Source organism: Phacochoerus africanus, chromosome 8 (genome assembly GCF_016906955.1).
Source record: "Phacochoerus africanus isolate WHEZ1 chromosome 8, ROS_Pafr_v1, whole genome shotgun sequence".
NCBI lineage: Eukaryota > Metazoa > Chordata > Mammalia > Artiodactyla > Suidae > Phacochoerus > Phacochoerus africanus.
Window position 1 is genome coordinate 79232280 of NC_062551.1, and position 22588 is coordinate 79254867.

Consider the following 22588-nt stretch of genomic DNA (forward strand, 5'->3'; position numbering starts at 1 on the left):
GGACAGGACTGAATCTTTGTGGTCAGTGTGGAGGAGACTGAAATAAGCTCCTTTCTCTGGGAAGAACTGGACTCAGGGCCTGGGAGCGCAGGTGGGGTTGGCTGGGGAAGCAAGGGGTGTCTCCTGCTGACCTGGGGGCTTCGGCGCTCGTTACCTGGGTGACTTTGGATCAAATGCTTTAAATCTCTTCCTCTCCATTTTCTTATCTAGAAAAGGAGAGACAGCGCACTGTGGGGTTGCTGCAAGGATTAAAGACAAGTGCCTCTGGGACACCCTTGCTGCGCGGTGCCCACAGACAGAACTGCCTACCCTGGTCCATGGTAGCTGCTCCTTCCTCCTTTCATTCAACCCGCATTGAGTGTGAGCCAGGCACTGTGCGAGGCCCTAAGTTGTTTTTTGGCTGTGTTCAAAGCAGGTGGAAATTCCCGAGCCAAGGATCAAGCCCACTCCACAGCAGCAACCCAAGCCTCTGCAGTGACTCCACAGCAGCAACCCAAGCCTCTGCAGTGACAGCGCTGGATTCTTAACTTGCTGAGCCACTTGGGAAATCCAGTTCTAATTTTTCTTTTTTTTTCTTTTTTTAGGGCCACACCTACAGCACATGGAAGGTCCCAGGCTAGGGGTCTCATGGAGCTACAGCTGCCAGCCTACACCACAGCTACAGCAATGTGGAATCCCTGACCCACTGAGTGAGGCCAGGGATCAAACCCACATCCTCATGGATACTAGTTGGATTCATTTCCACTGCACCACAATGGAGACTCCCTGTCCTAAGACTTTAGTGTTGAATAGCTCCTTGCCGTCGCAGAGCTTCAGCCAAGAGGCTTATTGTGATTGTTCCTGATTATCAAGCCTGGTGCATAGGTTTATACCTGATAATTAGAGGTAAACAGACTTCCCCAAGTTTGTACCTCTTGCCTCATCGGAGTGAAAGCCCCAGTAACGATAATAATCTTAAGAATTAACATCGATCATTTACCATCTGCCAGTTTCTGTCTTGAGGTTATTTGGATCCTGTTCGTTTAATTCTCATTAAGAAGCAGGCCCCCATTAACCACATTTATAGATGAGGACCTAAGGGTGCAGGAGGTGATGTGTATGCCCAAGGACCCCCAGGTTAGGATTCCTGTTCTTAATGACATCCTTTATTTTCCTACCTCCTGCCAACCGGGTTCTGAGGCAGCCGGTACTGATGACTCATAACCCAGCAGTTAAATAGGAACTTGGAAGGATGAGAAACGATATGTCAGAAGCGCGACATCCTTCAGGAATGAAAATGCAACTGGACAGATTTCTCTCTGAGCTTCCTAGCAGTCCTGGCAAAAAGGGAAGCACAGCCAAGCTGATGCTGGGATAACAAGTTAATCTATATGCCGTTTTTGCCAGGATAGCGTCACCTCATCTTCAACTGCACAGTGCAGCATTTTCATTTGTTAATCTCATGCCATCTTCGCAAATTTTTGTCACATCCCTGTGCTCTCTTTTCCTAAACATTTCTTTACTTCATTCTATTCTATTCTATTCTATATTTTATGTTAATGACCACACCCATGACATATGGCAGTTCCAGGCCCAGGGATTGAATTGGAGCTACAGCTGCAACCAGTGCTGCAGCTGGGGCAAAGCCAGATCCTTTAACCCACTGTGCCAGGCCAGGGATCAAACCCGCACCTCTGCAGTGACCTGAGCCACTACAGTTAGGTTCTTAACCCACTGCACCACGTGGGAACTCTTACACACTTCTTTACATTCACATTTTGAGCAATCTGGTTTTAAAAGTTCAGCAGGACCTGCCAAAAAGTCAATTTGCGTGTCTCTGGAGTGTTCCAACAGTGCTTTGCGTCTTGGGTTTTCCAGAGGCAGGCTCTGTGACAAGGATTGGAGTACAAGCAGTTTGTGAAAGGAACCCAGAGAGTGGAAGGGAGCCGGGAAAGGGAAGGTGGCTGAGAATGACTGTGTTATTAAGCAGGTGACCATCGTGGGCAACTAGGGCTCAGTCCCACTGCCGGCCTCCAGGAATTAGCCTAAAAGATGCTTCTCGGAGTTAATCCCACTGCGGGGCAAGGGAGGCTGGGTATTCATTCTCTCACTCGCATCCTTCATGGCTCCTAGGAAAATGAACACCCTGGCCCTCCCCACCTGCCCCTGGAAAAGCTAAGAGAAAGCCCGCAAGCCTATCCTTTGAACAGTAAATACTCAAAGGATACCAACAAAGCACCCACATCATCTGTTCAAGTTTGGGACACACCGATGGATTTCAAAAGCATGGGCTGTGAGTCAGAGAGATGGGTTTCCTGTCTCGGCTCCATTGGTTTCTCATTTCTGTGAACTTGGGAGAGGTCTTTGATTTTGCCAGTGTTCCCTTCCTACATCTGAACATACAGTGCCCTGCCCCGTGCTGAACACATGGGGAACTCAGGATCCCACGAGGAACAAGGAAGTCCTCCTGCCCTGAGTTCAGGCTGTGGGCTGATCCGTGCTTTAGGAATAACCACAGCGGTGCAGGCGCCACTGCTCCAGAGTCTTCCCCATTCCCCCTCACACAGGCTGAACCCGCTCACCTTGAGGTCACTCATCACTCCTTTAACACTTGGTGGCTCTGAGTCCTAATCCAAGCCAAGGGTCCAGGCAGAGGTTCCAGCTCCACCCATCTGCCCACAGGACTAGAGGCTACGTGTGACAGTAAGATGCTTTCTCAGGGAGGAAGAACAAAGCTAAGCAGACATATCCTCCCCTAGTCATCCAGATAACCCCATGTTCTGTTCAAGAGAAATCCAGAACTTAACACACTGAGTTTATCTCTATTTCAAACATCTGGTGGAGCCTCTGGTCAGGTGCCTGGGACCCAGGCCTTTCCACCAGGTGGCTCTGCCTTCCTCTAAGTTCCATCTGATCTGCACATGGATGGGTTGGGGGAGGGTGGTACCCATTTCTTTACCAATTCTTCCTGGAAGCGGCACACATTCCTTTTAGTCACAGTCCATTGGTGAGAACTGGTCACATGAGCCCACTGAGCTGCAAAGAGGCTGGGAAACGTAGTCTGCAGTTGAGCGTCGGCTTCCTACTAACAGCTCTAGCAGGTTCTCAACCTCAGTGCTATTGGCACCTGGGGCTGGATGTGTCTCTGTTGTGAGGCCTGACCTGTGCATCGTGGGATCGTTGGCAGCCTCCCTGGCTCCTTCTCTCTAGGTTTCTAGGGAAAAGAAATCACTGCCCCCCCCCTCCCCCGAGGACCTTTGCTCTACAGTAAAGAAGGGGTGTCTTGTCTCCACTTCATTTGGGCTCACATGTTCCCCAGATGTCACTGAGCAAACTCACAGTGATCTAAGGCATGGGGAACCTGCAGGTAAGCTTTGGATTTCTGGCGTTTTTGAAAAATTGGAAGGTCTGCTGGTGTTGCCCCACATAGCAGGGCAGTGGTCAGTCAGAGCTGAGCAATGGCTGCCCGTCAGGCGAGTGGCAGATGGCTGCCATCAGCGCTCCCATCTGCCAGTCTCCCTCAGTCCCTGTGCCCTTGCATGAAGCCCCTTTGGACTGATGTTACTGTCTGGTCGGGGCAGAAACTGAGCTTGCGTCCCCAGCCTTATTCCACGCCACCGCCTGGGTCATGCCTGGGAGAAAACTGTGAAAAGGCCCAAGGCTTTGTCCCCAGGAAGCTCATGTCCCATGGCAGAGATCACCAGAGGGAATCCCAGCATGGTGGGGAGGCAAGGCACTGTGGGGGCACAGAGGGGGCACAAACCATCCAGAACACAAGCAAGGTGGGCAGAAGGCAATGAATGAGCAAGGGGCTTGACTAGGCGAGGTGGGGCTTGTGGATACAGAGCGGATTTCAGAGGAAACATTGCGAGGAGGGTTGGGCAGGAGGGCCTCAAATGCCATTCCAAAGTGTTCCTGCTGTGAGTTAATGATCCGGCTTGTCTTTGTGGAGGTGCCGGTTTGATCCCCAACCCAGCACAGTGGCTTAAGGATCCAGTGTTGCTGCAGCTGTGGCATAGGTTGCAACTTCAGTTTGGATTCCATCTGTGGCCCAGGAACTTCCATATGCCACAGGGGTGGCCGAAAAAGAACAAGCAATGCCATTCCAAGAAAATGGGGAGCCATGGAAGGTTCTGGAGCTGGGGTGTGAACATTTTTTTTTTTGTCTTTTTGCCTTTTCTAGGACTGCTTCCTGCAGCATATGGAGGTTCCCACGCTAGGGGTCCAATCGGAGCTGTAGCCACCGGCCTATGCCAGAGCCACAGCAACTCGGGATCCGAGCCGCGTCTGCAACCTACACCACAGCTCACGGCAACGCCGGATCGTTAACCCACTGAGCAAGGGCAGGGACCGAACCCGCAACCTCATGGTTCCTAGTCAGATTCGTTAACCACTGCGCCACAACGGGAACTCCCTGAACATCATTTTTGAAAGATCATCTTGGCTGCCAGTTTCTTTTCTTTTCTTTTTGTCTTTTGTCTTTTTAGGGCCACACCCGTGGCATGTGGAGGTTCCCAGGCTAGGGGGGTCTAATCAGATCTGTTGCTGCTGGCCTACACCACCGTCACAGCAAAGTGGGATCCCAGCCACGTCTGCGTCCTACACCACACCTCACAGCAACACTGGATCCTTAACCCACTGAGCGAGGCCAGGGAATCAAACACGCAACCTCATGGTTCCTAGTTGGATTCATTCCCGCTGCGCCATGACGGGAACTCCTTGGCTGCCAGTTTGAAGGGCAGCCCCGAGAACTAGAGGCTGGGGAGTAGGTCGCAGATGCGGCTCGTATCCTGCATTGCTGGGGCTGTGTCGTAGGCCAGCAGCTGTAGCTCCGATTCGATCCCTAGCGTGGGAACCTCCTTATGTGGTGGATGTGGTGGTGTGGACCTAAAAAGCAAAAAAAAAAAAAAAAAAGAACTAGAGGCTGGGAGTCCAACAAGGAGGCTGCTCCAATAGGCCAGGCGGGGGAAGCCAGGGCCACAGAGAGGGCGAGGAAGAAAGAAGCCTGAGAGTCTGGGTCCTATTTGCGAAGGAAGAATGGGACCAGCATGTGATCGGATAGAATGTCGGCAGGCTGGCTGCTCTGAGATTGCGGGTGGGAGGGAGCAGGAAACCTACAAGGCACCGCACAGCCTAGTAAGCCGCCAAGACATGGCAGCGAATTTGCCACCCTTGGGGGTACGTGGCACACTTCCACACATCCCACCGCCATCCTGGGAGGTGGGACATATCATCCCTATTTTATAGCTGAGAAAGTGCAGGCTTTTCAGGTCGCGGTGACCTGTTCTATGGCTTGTAAGCGACACCTGCATGTTGAACTCAAGTCCACCTGACACCCAGTCCACCTCTCCCAACCTGCTCCCAGGCGCTAATCTCTCCAAGGAAGACAACTCCCAACCCGTCACCCACAGAAACCCTTCAACCCCGGCCCCATCAGCCACAGAAGCCCTTGGAGGGGTAGTGAGGGCCCCAAGCCTGCAGAGTTTATAATTAGCCCTGGTGGTTAAGCCAGGACCTCCCATCAAGATCTAGCACCAGCAGATCTGGGGATGGGGGTGGGAGTAGGAGGATTAAGTTCTCAGAACAGGATTTGGGTTCCTGAGTTCCTGTGTGGCTTTCTGGGGCCTCCTTGTGATGCTGCCTTGATCGTGGCGCCAGGCTCTTTTCTGGCTCCTCAGCCACCTGTCCCCCTATGCCCGCCTCAGGATGGGGTGCCCAGCAGGGACAGGCCAGGCGGAGGGCAGCCATCAGCCTGTGCCGCCTCTCTCTCCTCCCCCCTGGAACCGAGGCTTAGAATCACCCGGACGGTGGAAAACGCCTCAGGCACAGTAGCGGACATTTCCATGGTGCCCGCTCTGTGCCAGACACGTTCCTGGCACCTCACAGAGGACTAAATTCCCTTGCCCTCAAACCCCTCTCAGGGCAGGGACTGTTCCTGTCTCAGATTTACAGACGAGGAAACGGAAGCAGAGGGATATTTGATAACTTACATGAAGTCACGCAACGAACAAGAGTTGGAGGAGGATGCGAGGCCAAGCAGCGTGGCCGCGGAGGGCGGGATTTAATCATGCAAGGGCGGGGTGGCCCCCAGCATTTCCGAGGTCAGCCTGGACTTGAACACTCTGGCTGAGGGCCCTGTCATCAGCCTCCTGCCCACACAGGTCACCTGGTTGGAGAAGAGTGGCCACTAAGAGGCTATGTCCCGAGGATAGGCAGCTGGGGCAGGATGAGAAGAGGGCTTGGAGGCAGGATCTGGACAAGTTTGAGGTGTGATCATGCCCCTTCTCCCAGAGCCCTCTGGGGGCCAAGGCCTGAGCAGCTGCTGCCTGTTCTCAGGGCCTGAACAGGTGCTGCCCTGATACCCACCCTTGGGGCAACATGCAGTGGTGGATGGGCCTCTTGCCCTGAGCCTTCCAGTTTTGAGGGGTGTCCAGGGGCACAGGCCTCTTTTCACCATTCCTCAGACAAAGCTCAGGGCAGACAAACCTCAGGTCTGGAGGCAGCTTCTGCAGGCTGGGGAGGAAGGTAGCTCAGAGAGGGTCAGACACCAAGTTGAAGTCACACAGTAAAATGAGCAGAAGGGCCCCACGTCCATGTCCAGCAGAGTTCTCACAGTCTCCTGATCCTGGGTCCTCCCAGCTCAAGGTCATCCATCCCTTGGGATGGCAGGTGCCGGTGAGAGGTGGGGGACTCACAGGAACCTAGGGCTGGCCTCCTGAGGGCACGTCAGTTCCCTCTTGCCTCCAACCACCTCTTCCCACCCTCTGAGGTAGGACACTGGCACTGGCCCCATTTTACAGATCGGAAAACCAAGGTCCAGAGAGTGACTGGGGGCTCTGCCATAGCTGGTGGTCAGGGAAGTCCTGTCTGTGGAGGTGACATCTGAGTTAAGATCCAGCTGGTAGGATGGTGGCCTTGCAAAGAGCTAGAGGAAAGTAGGAGTCCCCCAAAGCAAGTGCAAAGACCCTGGGGCAGGAATAAGCTTATGTTTGAGGGACAGAAACAACCAGTGTGGCTGGAGCCCAGAGAAAGGGGAGACAGTGAGTGGGGGAGGCAGGAGGGGTGGACAGGGACTGTGTCCTGGGGGCGGGGGGATGGGCACTACAGATCCTGCGCCTTCTCCCGTCACGAGGGAAGGTTAGACTCAGGGAGCAACACTGTCCAGCTTCTGCTCTGGAAAGATGGGTCTGGCTGCCGTGCAGGGACCAGGGATGCCAGGAGCAGATGCCGGAGGGCAGCGGGAGGACTTTCCATTGCTAGGGGTGGAGGTGGTGGTGGCTCGGACCTGCTAAGTGTGGTGGTGGCGGGAAGGATCCCAGACACATTTGGACGTTAGAGCCTGCAGGGTTTGCTGATGGGCAGAATCCAGGGAGCGGGGCAAATGGTGGAAGCAGCACTGCCTCTGGAGTTTGTGGTTGGAGCACCTGCGTGGTGTGCCATTTAGGGACAGGGGAGAGCAGATCTAGGGAGAAGCTAGAGAGTTGGCTTGGATCACAGTAGCTTGGAGATGCCTGTTAGACTTTGGCGTGGACGCGCTGGTAGGTAGGTGGAAAGAGTTTGGCGTTCCGGCGAGGAGCCCAGGCTGGAGACAGAGGGAGGAGGGGCACGAGGGTATTGAAAGCTATGGGACAGGGAGAGGATGCGACGTGCCCAAGATCACCAAGAGCCAGTGGCCCAGATTGGAACAGGGGTGCTCTTTCTGTCCCATCAGCTGGTCACTGCTGGGAGCTGGGGACAGAGGGGTTTTCGTCAGAGCTGCAGGGGAGAAGGAGTGGTCTCTAAGACTCAGGAAGTGGGGCAAGAAGAACCCCTGAAAATGAATTGGGAAAAAAACGGAGATCCTTCCAGCCTGGGCCGCCCATCCCACACTATAGCCTGAGCACAGAGTGCGGAGTCCTGACCCCCACCCCTTGCACAGATGGAGAAACTGAGGTCCAGAGGAGGGCAGGGCTGGGTGCTAGGTCTTCTGCCAGCCAAACCTGGCTTCTCCTCCAGCCAACTCAATGGTGGGCTCCTATCTGAACCAACTCAATGGTTGAGTTGAAACCATCCAACAGCGACAATCCTGAAGCACGTGGATGTTTCCCTTGAGGCCCTCAGAGGGGAGAGGGACCGGGGGCCTTTCCTCCTGGGCTCCCTCCCAGGCCAGCTTCTACCCCTGCCAGCCATTCCCAGGCTTCGGGACCCCTCCAGGTCCCTGGCAGGGCAGCCTCGAGTCTGGCACCAGTCGTGGCTCCTGCCCCGTGGCCAGGATGGAGGCCCCTCCTGGCTCCTGCCCAGACCACCCAGCGCCAGGGCCTGGTGGAGCCCCGAGGGGCTGGCAGGCAGTGTTCCCAGGCCGGCCAGCCGCGGTCTGGCTCCGCCCGAGGGGCTGTGGCCTGGGAACCACTAGCTGTCTCCTCGGGGAAGCGGCTGGGATCTCCAGAACAAACAGGGAAACCGCAGGCCTGCGCCCCGCCCGAGGACGAGCTGCCTCTGGCCTCGTCCACAAACGTCAGGACGGAGGGAGCCGGCGGACCTGGAAGGCTGCGACTGGGGGGCTCGGAGGCCCTGGAGAGGGAGGTTTGTCCGAGCTGGGGTTGGTGTGCCTCCTCAGCCTCAGGCTGGGAGCAAAGCCTGGGAATCAGACAGACAGAAGTTCAAATGTGGAATTTGCCGCATCCTAGCTGAGTGGCCTTGGGCAAGTGACTTCGATGCTCTGTGCCTCCGTGTCCCCTTCTGCAGAAGCAGCCCCGGTAGCCCTGCCTCCCGGAGCCATGGTGATGCAGGCTGGAGTCCACTGCATGGAAAGCACTCAGCTCAGAGCCTCGTGCACAGTAGGTCCTGGAAGGCCATCAGGCCTGCCCCATTGCTGGTTCACTGGGAGCCAGAACAATCCCAGGGGATTCCTGGGCCTGGCAGGGCAGGCCGGGACAACCTCACTGATTCACAGCAGTGGGGAGGGGGAGCAGCTGACTCCACTAAAAGCCGCAATTAGAGCTCAATTTACAGAGCCGCTGTTAAGTTCTTCCCAGGGCAGTTGTGATTATAGGCTCGGTGCTAACCCGTTACTAACAGGATGACACACAGGGCCTGAGCCAGGCCACGGCAGGATGTCCAGCCACCCTCCCAACCCCCGTCCGGTCCAACTGGGGAAACCGAGGCTCAAGCTGGAGGGGACCAGCTCCATCTCAAACTGCAGGTTAAGGGACCAGCACCAAGCCCAGCCTCCCCATGGCCACTCTGAGCTCTGTCCCCAAGTCTCACTCTCCTCCAAAGGATTTATTTCTTGCTGATCTAGGAGGGAGAGGCATCTGGAAGGAGCTGACTTTACTTGAAAAGGAAGGGTGGGGGCCAAGATGACTGAAGCCCTGAGAGGATGTGGGGACTGTCGGGATGGCTCAACATGACCTTGACCATGGGCCAGGCCTTGGGGCCCGCCACTCCCTGTCCAAGCCAAAGGGGCCTCGGAATGATACTGACAATGACAATCACAGCAATAATCATGGTGGCTCCCCCATCGGAAGCTCTCACCATGGGCTGGAGTATCTCACGTCTTCACAGTAGCCTAGGAGGAAGCCGCTAGCGTTATCCCCCTTGTAGGGATGGGGAACCGGAGATTCAAAGTGGTGAGTGATTTCACCAAGTTCACACGGGGAGCCAGTGGCCAGGCCAGCACTGGAGCAGGTATGTTCCTACTGGGACTGGACAAGACTCTGCTGTAATTTATCACATGGCCTGGACCTGGATCACCGAGCAAATGGAGGTGGTGAGGGAGGGAGTCAGCAAGTGAATAAACGAACGAATGCATGAGCCAAAAGTCTGCTTAAGCGAAGTTCCCATTGTGGCGCAGCGGAAACGAAGCCAACAAGTATCCTTGAGGATGGGGGTTCGATCCCTGGCCTTGCTCAGTGGGTCGGGGGCCTGGCATTGCCGGGAACTGTGGTGCAGGTCGCAGAGGAGGCTCAGATCCCGCATTGCTGTGGCTGTGGTGTAGGCTGGCAACTGCAGCACAAGCCTCTCCCTAGTTGCCCCCTCCAGGAAGACCTCTGAGATTAATGGGCTACAGGAAAAGGTTCAAATCTTATCTCCCCAGAAACAACTGTCCTCAGCTTTCTGGATCCCAGGAATGTTCAAATGGGCAAGATAAATCCCCTCCGAAGGAGCATCCAGCAGCAATTCTTGGGCCGCCTCTTCCTACCTTAGTCCCAACCAGCCCCCAGTGACAGAAGCCAGAGGTCACCCTGCCCCAGTTCCCCATGACCTGCACCCTTGCCCAGGCTGGACTCTGAGCTGGGAGTGGGGTCTGGGGCGGAGGTGGGGTAGGCTAAAGCTGGTCCCCCCTCCATGCCCTCTGCCCCTCTCCTTCCCCTCTGCAGCTCACTTTGGGGAGCCCCTAGGGTAGGCACAGTCCACATTCCAGTTGCTCCCGAGTAGCTTGGGAGGTAGGGTGCTGGAGCCCCTGCTGGCCAGGCACCCCCACCCCACCCCACCCCCGTCACACACCCCGTGGGCATGGGTGGGGGAAGTCTTCATTCATTTGACAAATATTTAGGAAGCTCCTGCTCTATGGCCAGAGCCTGGGGCTCGGCAGAGAACACACGTAGATCCTCCCTCTTGAAGTCTGTGGTTCCCCTGAGGAGGTGACTGGTGTCTGTGTGTCATGTGTATGCACGCACGGGCGCGCGCGCACACACACACACACACACACACACTCACACACACCCGCCAACCATGCCCCGGAGGATTGGCCCCACCCAGGAAAACTGAAAGCTCCCTGTGGACCGGAGCTGTGCCGCCCCCATCAGACTGGGATTTTCCTAGGGCATGACAGGGCATGACGGGGCATGGCCACCAGGCGGGGGCTCCCTCGGTCTATAAAACTTGCCGATCCCAAGAAACTTCCCTCAGGCTCAGAGTCTCCCGGGATAGCATTGCCAGATAAAATATAGGATGCCCAGTTAAACTTGAATTCGGATCAACAAGGGATGATTTTTTTTTAACTCAATGAATTTTATTATATTTATAGTGGTACAACCATCATCCCAACCCAATTTAAGGGATGATTTTTGGTTTAAGTATGTCCCAAATATTGCGCGAGGTATACTTAAGCTAAAAATCATCCCTTGTTGATCTCAAATGCACGTTTAACTGGGCTCCGGGTGTTTCTACTTGCTAAATCTGGCAACACTTATCCTGGAGCTCATTCCTTCTGCTACCACCTGGCCTGGCTGGATGGCCCAGGTCGTGCCTGGACACAGCCTCTGCCTGCCCCGTCACAGCTCCCGTTGGCCCCCAGGACTGCTATCCTCCCCTCCCTGGGCCCCACCTGCAGCCCCAGCTCCCAGGTGGACACCTGCCCCTACACACACACACACACACACACACACACACACACACACACACACCTGGCAGGCACGGTCTAGCCCACAGACGGTCAGGAATGCTGCCGGGCCTCCTGCATGATGGACAGACCCACAGCACCCGGACCTCGAGCATCAGAGACAGAGAGAGGCAGAGACACAGAGATAAAGGGACACGGAGAGCAAAGAGATGGAGACCTTGGACAAGAGCTGGGAGGGGGAGAGGCTGACAGAGGCTTGTGGCCACCTCGCCCGTATCTGTTTCAGGGAGACCAGTGCGGAGGGTGGAAGGTCCTGGGAGCCCTCCAGGGTTCCCTCTGGGAGGATTAAGGCAGAGGCTTGGCCCCGGAGCCCTGCTATTGGGCCAGGGCTCTGCGCCCCGGATGCTCAGGCCCCAGGAGGCAGTTGGGGTCTCCTGTACGGGCAGTCAGGGTGGGAGTCCTCCCGGCCCCCTGCTGCTCTCCCCTCGCCCTGCCTCCCAGGGGCAAACACAGGGACATTCATGGCTTCCCAGAAGGGCCTATGGGGCAGCCAGAGTGGCTTTTAAAATTAGCCTTGCTAACCAGATCTGGTTATTTCAGGAGGCTCCGTCCCTGGCTGTCCCCTTGGCAGGGCGGGTGCAGGAAGGAGGGAGGGACCTCCACATTCCAGGGTCCCTGCTTAAGTACCCCCTGTGGCCTGTGCAGCAGAGAACGTCCAGGTCCCAGTCCCCTGGCACTGGGCGGGCCTGAGCCTGCGGCCGGCTCTTTGGCAAAGTCACCCCAGGGTTAGCCACGGATGTCCAGGGACACCTCCTATTGGGCGTGGGGTCTATGCCAGATTCCCTTAGAGGCCACGAGAGCCTCTTCACAGCAACAGATAGGGCTTTGCCCCCATGCTACAGGTGAAGAAACAGACCTGGAGAGATGGGTCCCAGCTCTGAGGCAGAAGAAATGGGCATATCAGGTCAGCCAGGCGCCTGAGCCCCTCCACGGAGGCCTCTTGCCTCCTGTGTCTGGAGAAACCTCTGGCTGCCGTTCCTACCACCAGAGTTATTTCTAAGCAGAGTCCAGCGATTCCCGGAGCCCAGTGCCCCCCGCCCAAGCCTTAATTCCAGCCTCGAGTCAGTGTCCTGGTTCGTCCTTCCCACCTCAGGACCCAGGACGAGCACAGAGCTGGCGAGGGCCCAAGAGAAACAGAACTGGACGCTTTGATCCCGGAGTACAGATTCGTCCTCAGCCTCCCCCGGCCTCACCTTGGAGCATGGAGGGGTGGGTGGGGTGGGGGCCCAAGCAGAAACCCAGCCTGGGGGCAGGCCCTTCCTGCTGATGGGGACTGGCACAGCCTGGGTAGGCCGATGGGCACAGGCAGGTTCTGTTGGCCAAGCTGGCCCCGTGTTTCTGCTCTCGTGCAGCTGCGGGCCAGAGCAGCCGGGTGGGACCCGTCTTAAAGGGATGCAAGAGGGGGTGCCCCAGGGCTTACATGAAAGTATCAGCAACCCCAGTAAAGCCCAAGAAGCTGGGGCTCAGGGAAGTAACCGATGATCGTCCGTTCCCAAAGCCTCATGTCCAGACACCTGTGCCGGGTCCTGTCCCAGCCACTCCGTCTTCCAAGCAGAGAGTCAACGCCACATCCTCTGATGTGGGTTATGGCGATGGTCTTGTTAGCGGCTAGCTGCACCCTCCACACACAAAGCACATGACTATATATATTTGCTTTTTAGGGCTGCACCTTCAGCCTACGGAAGTTCCCAGGCTAGAGGTTGAATCAGAGCAGCAGCTGCGGGCCTATGCCACAGCCATGCCAGATCCTTAACCCACTGAGTGAGGCCAGGGATCGACCCTGCATCCTCATGGATACTAGTCAGGTTCATAAACCGCTGAGCTACGTCGGGAACTCCTGCACATTGTTTTTGGAGCTTACCATATGCTAGAGGGGTGTCACCTCACTGAATCCCCACATCAGGATACCAAGGACAGGACTCCTAGCATTCCCACTGGACAGATGAAGACACTGAGACCCACGGAGCCAAAATCATGTGCCCAAGGTCACCGAGCTAGGAGGGGAACCACCTCAGAGCTAAGCTCTTGCTCTTGGTACTGAGATGTGGCAGCTGGCACTTGGGTGGTGGGAAGGGAGGGGACAGGGCGAGAGACTGAGGCAGAGAGCAGCACTGAAGAGCCAGGACCTGGGAGGGGATGAGAGGGTTAGAGAACAGAGATGAGGCAGAGGCGGGGGTAGGGGGGTGGTTAGCAGGGGACCCACCAAGCCCAGGGCAGTCTAGGGCCAAACCCAGGTGGGTGGGGTTGGGGATTTGATGTGAGTCACTGTCCCCCACCCCTGGGTGGCTCCAGATGTCTGAGGGTCACAGCAGAGCCCTGTCAGGGAAGTGCCAGGTGGGCACTCAGCATCCTTCTGCAGAGGGCGTGGCAGCTGGTGGCGGGGAGGAGGGGAGGCCGAGGCATGGTGAGTCCCACTGGAACCCAACTCTGTGCCTGCTCCCAAGCCCCAACCTGCTCTTCCTCCTGTGCTCCTGCCTCAGAGGAGATGCCCGCATTCACCCAAGACTCAGGCCAGACACCCCACCACCACCACCACCCAGAGCCTCCTCCGCTCCTCCCTCGGCCCCATATCTCACCAGGCCTCGCAACAACTTCCAGACTCCCTCACTGCTCTCCTGGCTACCCTGTCCCCAGCAACAGCCTCCGTGGTCCTCTCCTCCCTGGGGACACCGCCAGTCCCCACCAGCAGCCCCCACTTCTCTTTCTATGGCACGCCCTGTTTTGCGTCCTCTGTGGCTCCCCACTGCCCTCAGCAGAAACTTTAGCCTCTTGGTCCGGCACTCAAGGTCACGGGGCCTCTGGTCTCCTCTCTGCCCATCTCCCCACTCCCTCCCTCATCACCTTCCCATCATTCACAACTGCTTGCTCCCTTCCCAACTGCACACCGTGCGCTGTGGGCGCGCTCTTGCCTCCTGCCTTTGCACCTGCAGCTCCCTCCCCAGGGACACTCCTAAGCTTTTCCAGGATGCTCAGACACCACTGCTCAGGTGTCTTCCCCATTACTCCCTCAGCCAGGCTGGGCCCCATGCCCGTGCCCTCCACCCCAGGCACTCGTCACCCTTTGTAGTAAACGCCCTGTCCTGTGAGCTCCTTCAGGCAGCTGGACAGATATCCCAGGCTCGCCTCCCCTGCCGTCAGTCCGGGTGAGCAATCCCTTGGCGCCCCCCAGTGGCCACACAGGCGAAACCCTTGTGTTTCACTGAGCAGGCGAAACGAGAGGAAAGCTGATGATCCCTGAGCACCCAATGGGTGCCAGACGCTGTGCTAGGGCTTGATGTGCACCTGCTCAATGAATCCTCATGACAAACCCTTGGAGAAGTATTTGCCCCGTTTCACACAAGTGGAAACTGAGGCTCAGAGAAGCTTGTACGTTTCTCAATGCCGTGTGGATAAGAGCTGGTGGCAGGACTCCAGTCCATGTCTGCCTGACTTCAAAGCCACATTCTCTCTCATGGGAAGAGGTGAATGAGGTGGAGCAAAGGGCAGCACCTTGGGGCAGAAGCCACAGCTGGGGATCATGGAGCCTGTGGTTTGGCCTTGGAGATGGCCCCAGACCCAGCAGCTCTGATTGGGGGGATGGGCTCTCCCCCTTCACTAGGTGCCACTGAGTTCTCTCCAGGGCTGATCCAGGTGGGGCGGGGGGTTGGGGGGGGTGTCACATAAAGCCAGGTCCGACTCGGGGTACAATAGCGATAAATAGAATTTATTTTGTACAACTGTTACCGACATACACACGGCCACGGTGGAGGGGAGGGCTTCCAAAATGGGTCTTGGGGCCGGAAGGCTGGCCTTTGGCGTGGTGCCTAAAAAGTGTGGACAGACACACACAAGGATGTGGACACACAGCAGTTGTTCCTGGCTGTCCCCTCCATGGGGGTGGGGGTGGCGCAAAGGTGAGGCCCGTCACTCTAGGCCAGCTGAGACCCCTCGGCCTGGAGTGCCCGGGAGCATGGAATGGCAGGGGTTAAGCTGGGTGCTGGCTGAGAAGCCAGGTAGGCCCCCCATTCCCCAGAAGGGGGTCCCTTGTGTGTCACGTGGAGGCAGTGGACAGGGCGTCCGCAGATCTGTGGTCGAGCCCCTCAGCCCGCCTGGGGCCCCAAGAAGCAGGTGGGGTGAAGGGAGGCCCCGGAGGACAAGCCTCCATTCTGGGGCAGGTGAGCGGAATCAGAGTCTTCAGTGACCTCAGAAAGGATCTCGTCCATCGTAGCAGACGTGTCCAGAGAGGGAGCGTGATTTGCCCAGAGTCACAGAGCACAACTCAAATCCGAAGCTAGGACTTCCAGCCTGGTGCCCACTCTGCCACACCCCAATGCCTCCGTGGTCGGCTCTGTACCCACCGAGATGGCTCAATCCCCCTCCTCCAGTTCACTCCCCGTGGGTCCAGAAGGACACCTGGGGTGATGGGAGGGCCAGGCCTGGAGTCCTGTTTCAACTGACCACCCCCCGCCCCAGCCAGGCCCCCAGCCCAGGGGGTGGGGATGGTGCCAGCAGCTTCCCCGCTCCCAGGTCTGGATGGCTCCGCCCTGCAGAGACAGCCCAGACAGTGGGCCAAGAGGAGGGCTGGGGAGGCAGGGGGCAGTCCCCAGACTGGTGCTGGCCTCCGGGGCAGAGGTCCCGTCTGTCTGGACTTGACACAGCATCTTCACCTTGTGCTTCTGCGACCTCATCTGTGGGTAAAGGGAGCCGGAGACACCGTGAGACAGGGAGGACTCTGCCCCTGGAGTTCCAGGCTCTGGATCTTTCCATCCCACTGGAAACCCCCTGGACTCCTCCCTCCCAACAATTCCCAAGTCCCTTTCAGGCTCCCATCAAATCTTCCCAGCAACTCATGGGCAGAGTGAAGCAGCATTGATTAGTCCCATTGTGCAGATAAGGAAACTGAGGCCCAGGGTCACCTAGTAACTGTGTGACAAAGGATTCAAACCTAGAAGCATAACTCTCACCCGAGAGAGGTGATAGAGGAAGAGAGAGAAGCTGGCTAACCCCCTGTCCACCCCCGCCCTCTCCCTGCCACCAAAAAGGAGCTGAGGGCTGGGACTGACCTGCTCAGTGTCACCTTCAGAGGGGCAGCCTGGCTAACAGCCCTGCAGGGACAACGGTGGCAAAGCAGGTGACAGGACAGATGATGTGGGAGACACAGGCAGGCAGAAGTCACTGGCTGTGCCCAGGCTGGGTGAGCCCCACCCCTCCGGGCTTAGGGCACCTCTTGGTCTGGCCACACCCCTGGAGACCCCCGGTCCCCTTGATGCCTCTCCCCAATAGCCAATCCCCCTCCCAGGTGGGGCTCCCCGCAGGGCCAGCCTCCAGGTCGTCTGTCTGTCTGTCCAGCCCTGGCCCGGTCCCCCTTCCCCCGTCAGCGGCGCGTACCAGCTGGGGCGTGTGCTGTTCAGACGCTTCCAGCTGGATCTTGATCTCTGGACACGCAGGGTCCCCCGACTTGCCGGCGTCTGGGTGGGGTGACCGAGAGGGGCCTGGGGAGGGAGGCAGGAGGGAGCCACCTCACTGGCCGCGGGGAGGCACCAGGGAGATGGGGGCATGGATGGACGGTCGGCACCAGTGCTCCCCAAACGCCACCAAGCCCCTCGCTCAGAGAATCCCACCCTTAACTCCTTTCTTTACCCATCCCCCCCCAGGACCCTTCCAATGACCAGCCCACGGTCGCATGCCAGGGGCAGTCCCAGCACTGAGGGCCCAACACCCTCTGTGCCCAGCCCTGTCCCCTGCCCTTGTCCCACAAGGGTGGCCCTGCCTGTAGGGGGAGCCAACCCGGGCCCAGTACCTGGGGAGCTGCCCCCGCTGGTGGTGCTGATGCTGTCCTCCAGCCACGTGCTATAGATGAAAGAGTCCCGCTTGTGGGGCGTCCCCGAGGACGAGACACTCTCCTGGGCGTGGAGAAGGAGAAACAGGGAGGCTAAGCCTTCGTCCGTGGCGCTGGCTTGGCTCCCCCTTCCCTCCCCCCCCCCCCACAGTCTACTTCCCCCCACCCTTGGCCCCCTGCAAAGAGGATGAGGGCCCAGCAATGCCTGTCCCGGGGAGACCACAGGGGACAGAGTGGGAACAGACACAAACCCAGGCCCACACACGCTCCCATTCATTCAGTCCACAGTCACTGACGTTCCCGTGGGCCAAACCACCAGGAGAAATCAGGCAGAGTCCTGGCCCTTTGAGAGCTCAAAGCCGAGAGGAGAGACAGGCTGTAAAGAGACTAGGATAATTCTAGCCTCCAAGGCCCTCAGGGCAGGGCTTGGTCTGCAAAGGCCCCTCTGCGTGTGCAGCAGCTGGCACAGCACCTGGCAAGTTACAGCGTCCCCGGAAGGATTAAGCAGGACAGAGGGCGTGAAGGACAGAGCCCGGAGTCTATGCGGGACCGCAAAGGAGGGCAGACTGCCTGAAGTGGGAAGAGATGAGGCTGGGGAGGGAGGGACTCCATCTTCAATGGCCTCAGAGATCAGGCTGTCAGGGGGCGGCACTGGGGAGCCATGGAAGGCTTCAGAGTGAGGAAAGGTCAGTCTGCACTACTCCTTTGGGCTGGGGGCCCTGATCACAAGTCAGCCACACCCAGGCTCCTGCTTCAGCCTGGGGCATCTCCAGGGACCAAAGAGCTCCCCCTTCAGGCCGCCACGGGGCACCTCCACTCCCTGGGCCTCTCACCAGGCCTGTATCATCCCCGTCCACACCCTCTGCTTCCTCCACGACGCTGGCGAAGCTGCTGGCACTGGATGAAGAGCGGGAGAAGTCCTTCAGCACTTCGGCTCTCTGCGCTGCCGTCTCCGCTCTGCCACAGACAATGTCCTGTCAGCTGGGCACCTCCTGGGCCAAGACCCCATGCCCCTGCCCTCCCAGGCCAGGGAGGCCCAGCCTGCAGCCAGCCAAGCGCCTTTGTGGCCCCTGAGCCTCCCCAAGGCCACTGTCCTTCCTAACACATGGAGCCTAGCACGCCCTTCCCCTGCTCAGGACCCTGTCCTGGCTCCCCACGGCCTCAGATAAAATCCAAACTCCTTGGCTGGATGGCTGAATGCTCAATCAAAACAATTAAAAAGAACACAGACATCTAACACAGGTTTGCTCTGTGCCAGGCACTGTTTTAAGTGCTTTTACCTGAGTTATTGCATTGTTGTCATTCTTAGACCCATTTTACAGATGAGCAGACACCAGGGCTCAGAGAGGTGAGCACCCAGCCACAGGAAGGAGACGAGGTAGGACCCAGACCTTCCAACTCCACTGTCTGCTCCTAATTCTCTCACAGTTTTTGTTCCATGCTCAGGGCCTTGGTGTCTGGTTCCTTCCTTCAAAGCCCCAAAAGCCAATTCAGCTTTCAAAGACCAGCCAGGGGCCGCCTACTCAAGGAGGCCCGCTCTGATTGCTCCTCGCTGTGGAGGAATGACCCTCTCTGCTCGGCTTTGTCTCTTCTGGCCCCTTGTCACCCTTTCCTGCTTCTCTGTTGATGTGCCTGACTCTTCAGCCCAAGCTGGGTCCTCTCAACAGCCCTCTCACCCCCAGAAGCCAACCAAGGGGCTCAGCCAAAATAGCACTGAATAGAGGGACAGCCTCCTGGCCGGCCTCCCTGCTCTGCTCCTGTTCCCACCCTCAGACACAATCAGTTTTTTTTTTCCCTATGATTGTACCTATAGCACATGGAAGCTCCCAGGCCAGGGACTGAATCCAAGCCGCAGCTGTGACCTACGCCACACCTGCGGCATTGCCGGATCCTTTAACCCACTGTGCCGGGCCAGGGATCAAACCTGCACCTCCACACCAACCCAAGCCACTGCAGTAGGATTCTTAACCCACTGTGCCATGGTGGGAACGCCCTCACAGTCAGCTTTTTAAAGCATCACTCCTCTTAGCAAAAACCTTTCAAAGGCTCCTTGCCACACTCAGGATAAAATTCAAAGTTCTCACATGGCCTCCAAAGCCGTGATCTAGCTCCCTCCCGCCTCGGCGACCTCATCCCCACCGCCACCAGCACAATGTCCACCTGGGCCAGCCTCATTCACTCAGTTCCAACCGCATCACCCTTTGCACGCCCAAGGGCCTTTGCACTTGCTGTGCTTCTTACCTGGAACCCTCTTCCCTCTGCCATATCACTGTTAGTCCCGACAGGGCGGACTAGCCCTCAGTCAAACCTCAGCCCTTGGGAGACGTCTGCCCTGAGCACCCACCTAATGCCCTGTCCCCACCCAGTCACTTGCCATCCCATCTTCTGCTTTGCTCCTCCTGTCATCACTGTCTGAAAACAGCTTAGGAGGTTGTTACACTGGACCATCAGCTCCGTGAGGCAGGGGTAGGAACATCCAGCCCAGTGCTGTATGGCAAAGCATGCCATGCCCAAAGCGCTCAGCAGGGTGGGGGTGGGGTCAAAGGAGGACCTGAGAGAGTGCCCCAGCCCCCCTGGTGCCCTGGTATAGTGTGTCAACACTCCTGGGCAGCCCTGGGCCCAGACAAGGGGTAGGAAGAATGGGCCCTTCACACGCAGGCCCCCGGCTCAGCACGCCCCGGGCCCCAACCTGTTCTTGGTCGTGGGCATCTCTGGGGAGCTCCGAGTGGATGAGTTCTCCGACTTGGGCTCTTGTGAGACGTGCCCGCTGTCTGGGGTCTTCTGGCCGGCCGGGGGGCTCTCCCTGCGGGGCACACGGGGGCAGCGGGGGGATTCAACACCAGGCCTGGCGTCGAGGGTAGAAGGAGGCCCGGCTGGCGAGAGGAGGTCACGGGCACCTTCTGCCTCAGACCCACGGCCGACATCCTCAGGGGCCAGCCCCAGAGCGGGCCCTGCAGCCCCCTGGCTGGCGTGGCCAAGGAGAGGGGCAGGCACTGCTGGAATATCTACTTAAGACACATCCTCCTCCCCAAGATGGGGCTAAAATTGTCCCCTGGCATGGAGAAGGAAGCTGGAGTCCAGAGATGGGAAGGAACCTGCCCAGGGATGCACAGCAGAGACATGGCAAAGCCAGGACTAGAACCCAGGATTTATGGGATTCTGGGCCTGCGAGGACACAGTGCCGGCTCCACTCCTGAGGCCTCAGTGCGCCCGCCACCCTGCTTCACATGCACCGCATGCCCCCCCCCACAGCACCCCATGCTGTTGGTTGTGGTCTTATATCTGTTTTTCATTTGGGACAGCGAGACTCAGAGAGGTCCGTGACTTGCCCAAGGTCACACAGCCCCTGTGTGGTGGAGACACAGGAACTATCCTCTGCTTCCTGGGGGCTCCCTGCTGTCCACACCGGGCCCACAAATGCACTTTCGGCCTCCGCAGCCCAGGTCCCAGCGCTGCCCCTCACTGTTGTGTGACCTGAGCTGGCCCCCACCCCTCTGACCTCCAGCTCCTTGATGTGCAAGGTGCCACCCTCAGGGAGCTGGCAGAACTGAGACTGGATAAGAGCATTTCACGTTCGGTGACACGCTGGCCTCGCTGTCACCGGTGGGGACAGAGGGGTGGAAGGGTGGGTGCTCCCTCTTGCCTGCTTTGCTTTGCCACTGAAGGGGGATCAGAGAGGGAGACAGAGGAGAGGCAGGGCGCCATCCCGCCCGCTCTGCCCCACCCACCTTTTCTCCTGCACCTCCTGTATGTTCTCGATGCCGATGGCGCTGCTGCGGCGTGAACCGAACGGGCCCGACTTCTTCCTTGTGGGACTCTTCCCAGGGACAATCAGTGACTGTGGGGAGAGGCCCCAACTCAGTGCCCACCTGCCCCAGGAGCCCCGGTGCTGCCCACATGCCACCCTGGGGCCCTTCCCCCAGGCCCTGAAGCAGAGACAATGAGCAAAAAAAGTGAGACAACTGTCCACCCCCAGAGACAGCCAAAGATAAGGCAACGGGCCCAGAGAGGGCCAAGGCTCCCCTGAGGTCACACAGCAGGTCTGGACCTGGGATCGTCATCCAGGAGAAAGGCAGAGGCCCGAGGGGACTGGACAGCCACTCTGGGCTGGGACAGGAGGAGGCCAAGCCCTCAAAATGGCTGCCCTATCATTGCTCCCAGGGCTTCATGGAACCCATGGCCTAAGGGCAGGGGGTGGGGGAGTGGCGCAGCAACCCAAGCCCCTCCCATGCCAGCCCTGCCCCACCTCGGAATCTCCAAACCAGCCGAGGGAGGTTCTGGCCCAGCAGCAGAAAGATGCCCCCCAGTTTCCACACACACTAGCATGGGACACCCAGGTGCCAGAGGCATGCCCCCAGCATCTCTGGGGAGGCAGGGAGGTGGGCCCCAGGGAGGCACGGAGGGGCAGGAACCCCCGGGCCAGTTCATGGTCGGGGCAGGGAGCTGGGGCACAGGAGAGCTATGGCACTCCAGGCAGAACCAGCGATATTGGGGGACGTGCAGTGGGCATAGGGTCGTTCGGGACCAGATCCTGGCAGGGACTGGGCCAGGGCAGGGCCAGAAGCCCCTGGTGGGGGGGGGGGCACTGGCTCTGGCACAGGTACCAGGCCCCAGTGCAGGTGCTGAGTGCCATCAGAGTTGCTGGCACTCCGTCCTGCCTGCCCTCGGGCCGGTCCCGGGGGCAGGGGGGCAACGTCCCCAATATGGCCTTCGTCCTGAGAGCGAGCAGAGAACAGTGCGTGCAGGCAGCCTCCAGAGCCGGCGGCCCCGCGGACGACAACCTCTTCCACGGTTCCTATGCCTATGGCACTGCCCCGGCGTCCGAATCTACTCGCGCTTTTCCCAGGAATAAGCAATGACTGGCAAGCAGCAGAGGGCGGGGGCAGAGAGAGAGAGACAGACAGAGAGAGAGTCAGAGAGGGACAGAGGTGGTGGGAGGGAGGGACACAGAGGTGACACAGGGAAAAGAGGGAAAGACAGAGAGTGGGGCGGGGCGGGGGTGAGAGAGACAAGGCGGGGAAGGGAATCAGAGAAGACAGAACAGAAGGGCAATCGACAGTCACATGAGAAGGGGTGCAGAGGGAACCACGGATGGACAGACACATTGGACCCAGGGGGTGAGACAGACAGAGACGGAGAGAAAGGGGGAGGCACAAAGGAAAAATCAAAGGAGAAAACAGCATGAAAGAGGAGGAAACAGAGGAAAAGGACAGGTGGAAGAGGAGAGAATACGCGTGTGCAGGACGGTGGGGCAAGGCCACGGGGGGAGGGAGGGAGAGAGGAAGGGAAGGGAAACAAGGAGAAAGGAGAGAGTGGAAGGAAAAGAGAGCAACACGAAGAGAGGGGAGATTTGTGCAAAAACAAAAACAGAAATGGGTCTGGTTACTGCCATGGTGGGTGCTGCAGGT

General features: G+C 58.1%; 1 protein-coding gene across 10 annotated transcripts in view; it reads right to left on the reverse strand.

Annotated features, from left to right (window-relative positions):
• Positions 1 to 15975: 15975 nt before the first annotated feature.
• Positions 15976 to 22588, reverse strand: part of RAP1GAP (RAP1 GTPase activating protein) — a 52890-nt gene continuing 46277 nt past the window's right edge. For 2 of the 10 annotated variants that reach the window (XM_047792325.1, XM_047792320.1), the window contains 7 exons: positions 21962 to 22039; positions 20909 to 21018; positions 19870 to 19983; positions 18014 to 18137; positions 17142 to 17244; positions 16730 to 16864; positions 16400 to 16446 (listed from right to left, as the gene is read on the reverse strand). In XM_047792325.1, the coding sequence (XP_047648281.1) occupies positions 16749 to 16864; positions 17142 to 17244; positions 18014 to 18137; positions 19870 to 19983; positions 20909 to 21018; positions 21962 to 22039 (645 nt within the window). In that variant the 3' untranslated portion in view covers positions 16400 to 16446; positions 16730 to 16748. Of the gene's footprint in view, positions 16030 to 16399; positions 16447 to 16729; positions 16865 to 17141; positions 17245 to 18013; positions 18138 to 19869; positions 19984 to 20908; positions 21019 to 21961; positions 22040 to 22588 lie in introns of those variants that run through there. The other 8 variants (XR_007136509.1, XM_047792316.1, XM_047792322.1 and 5 more) reach the window with 8 other exon arrangements.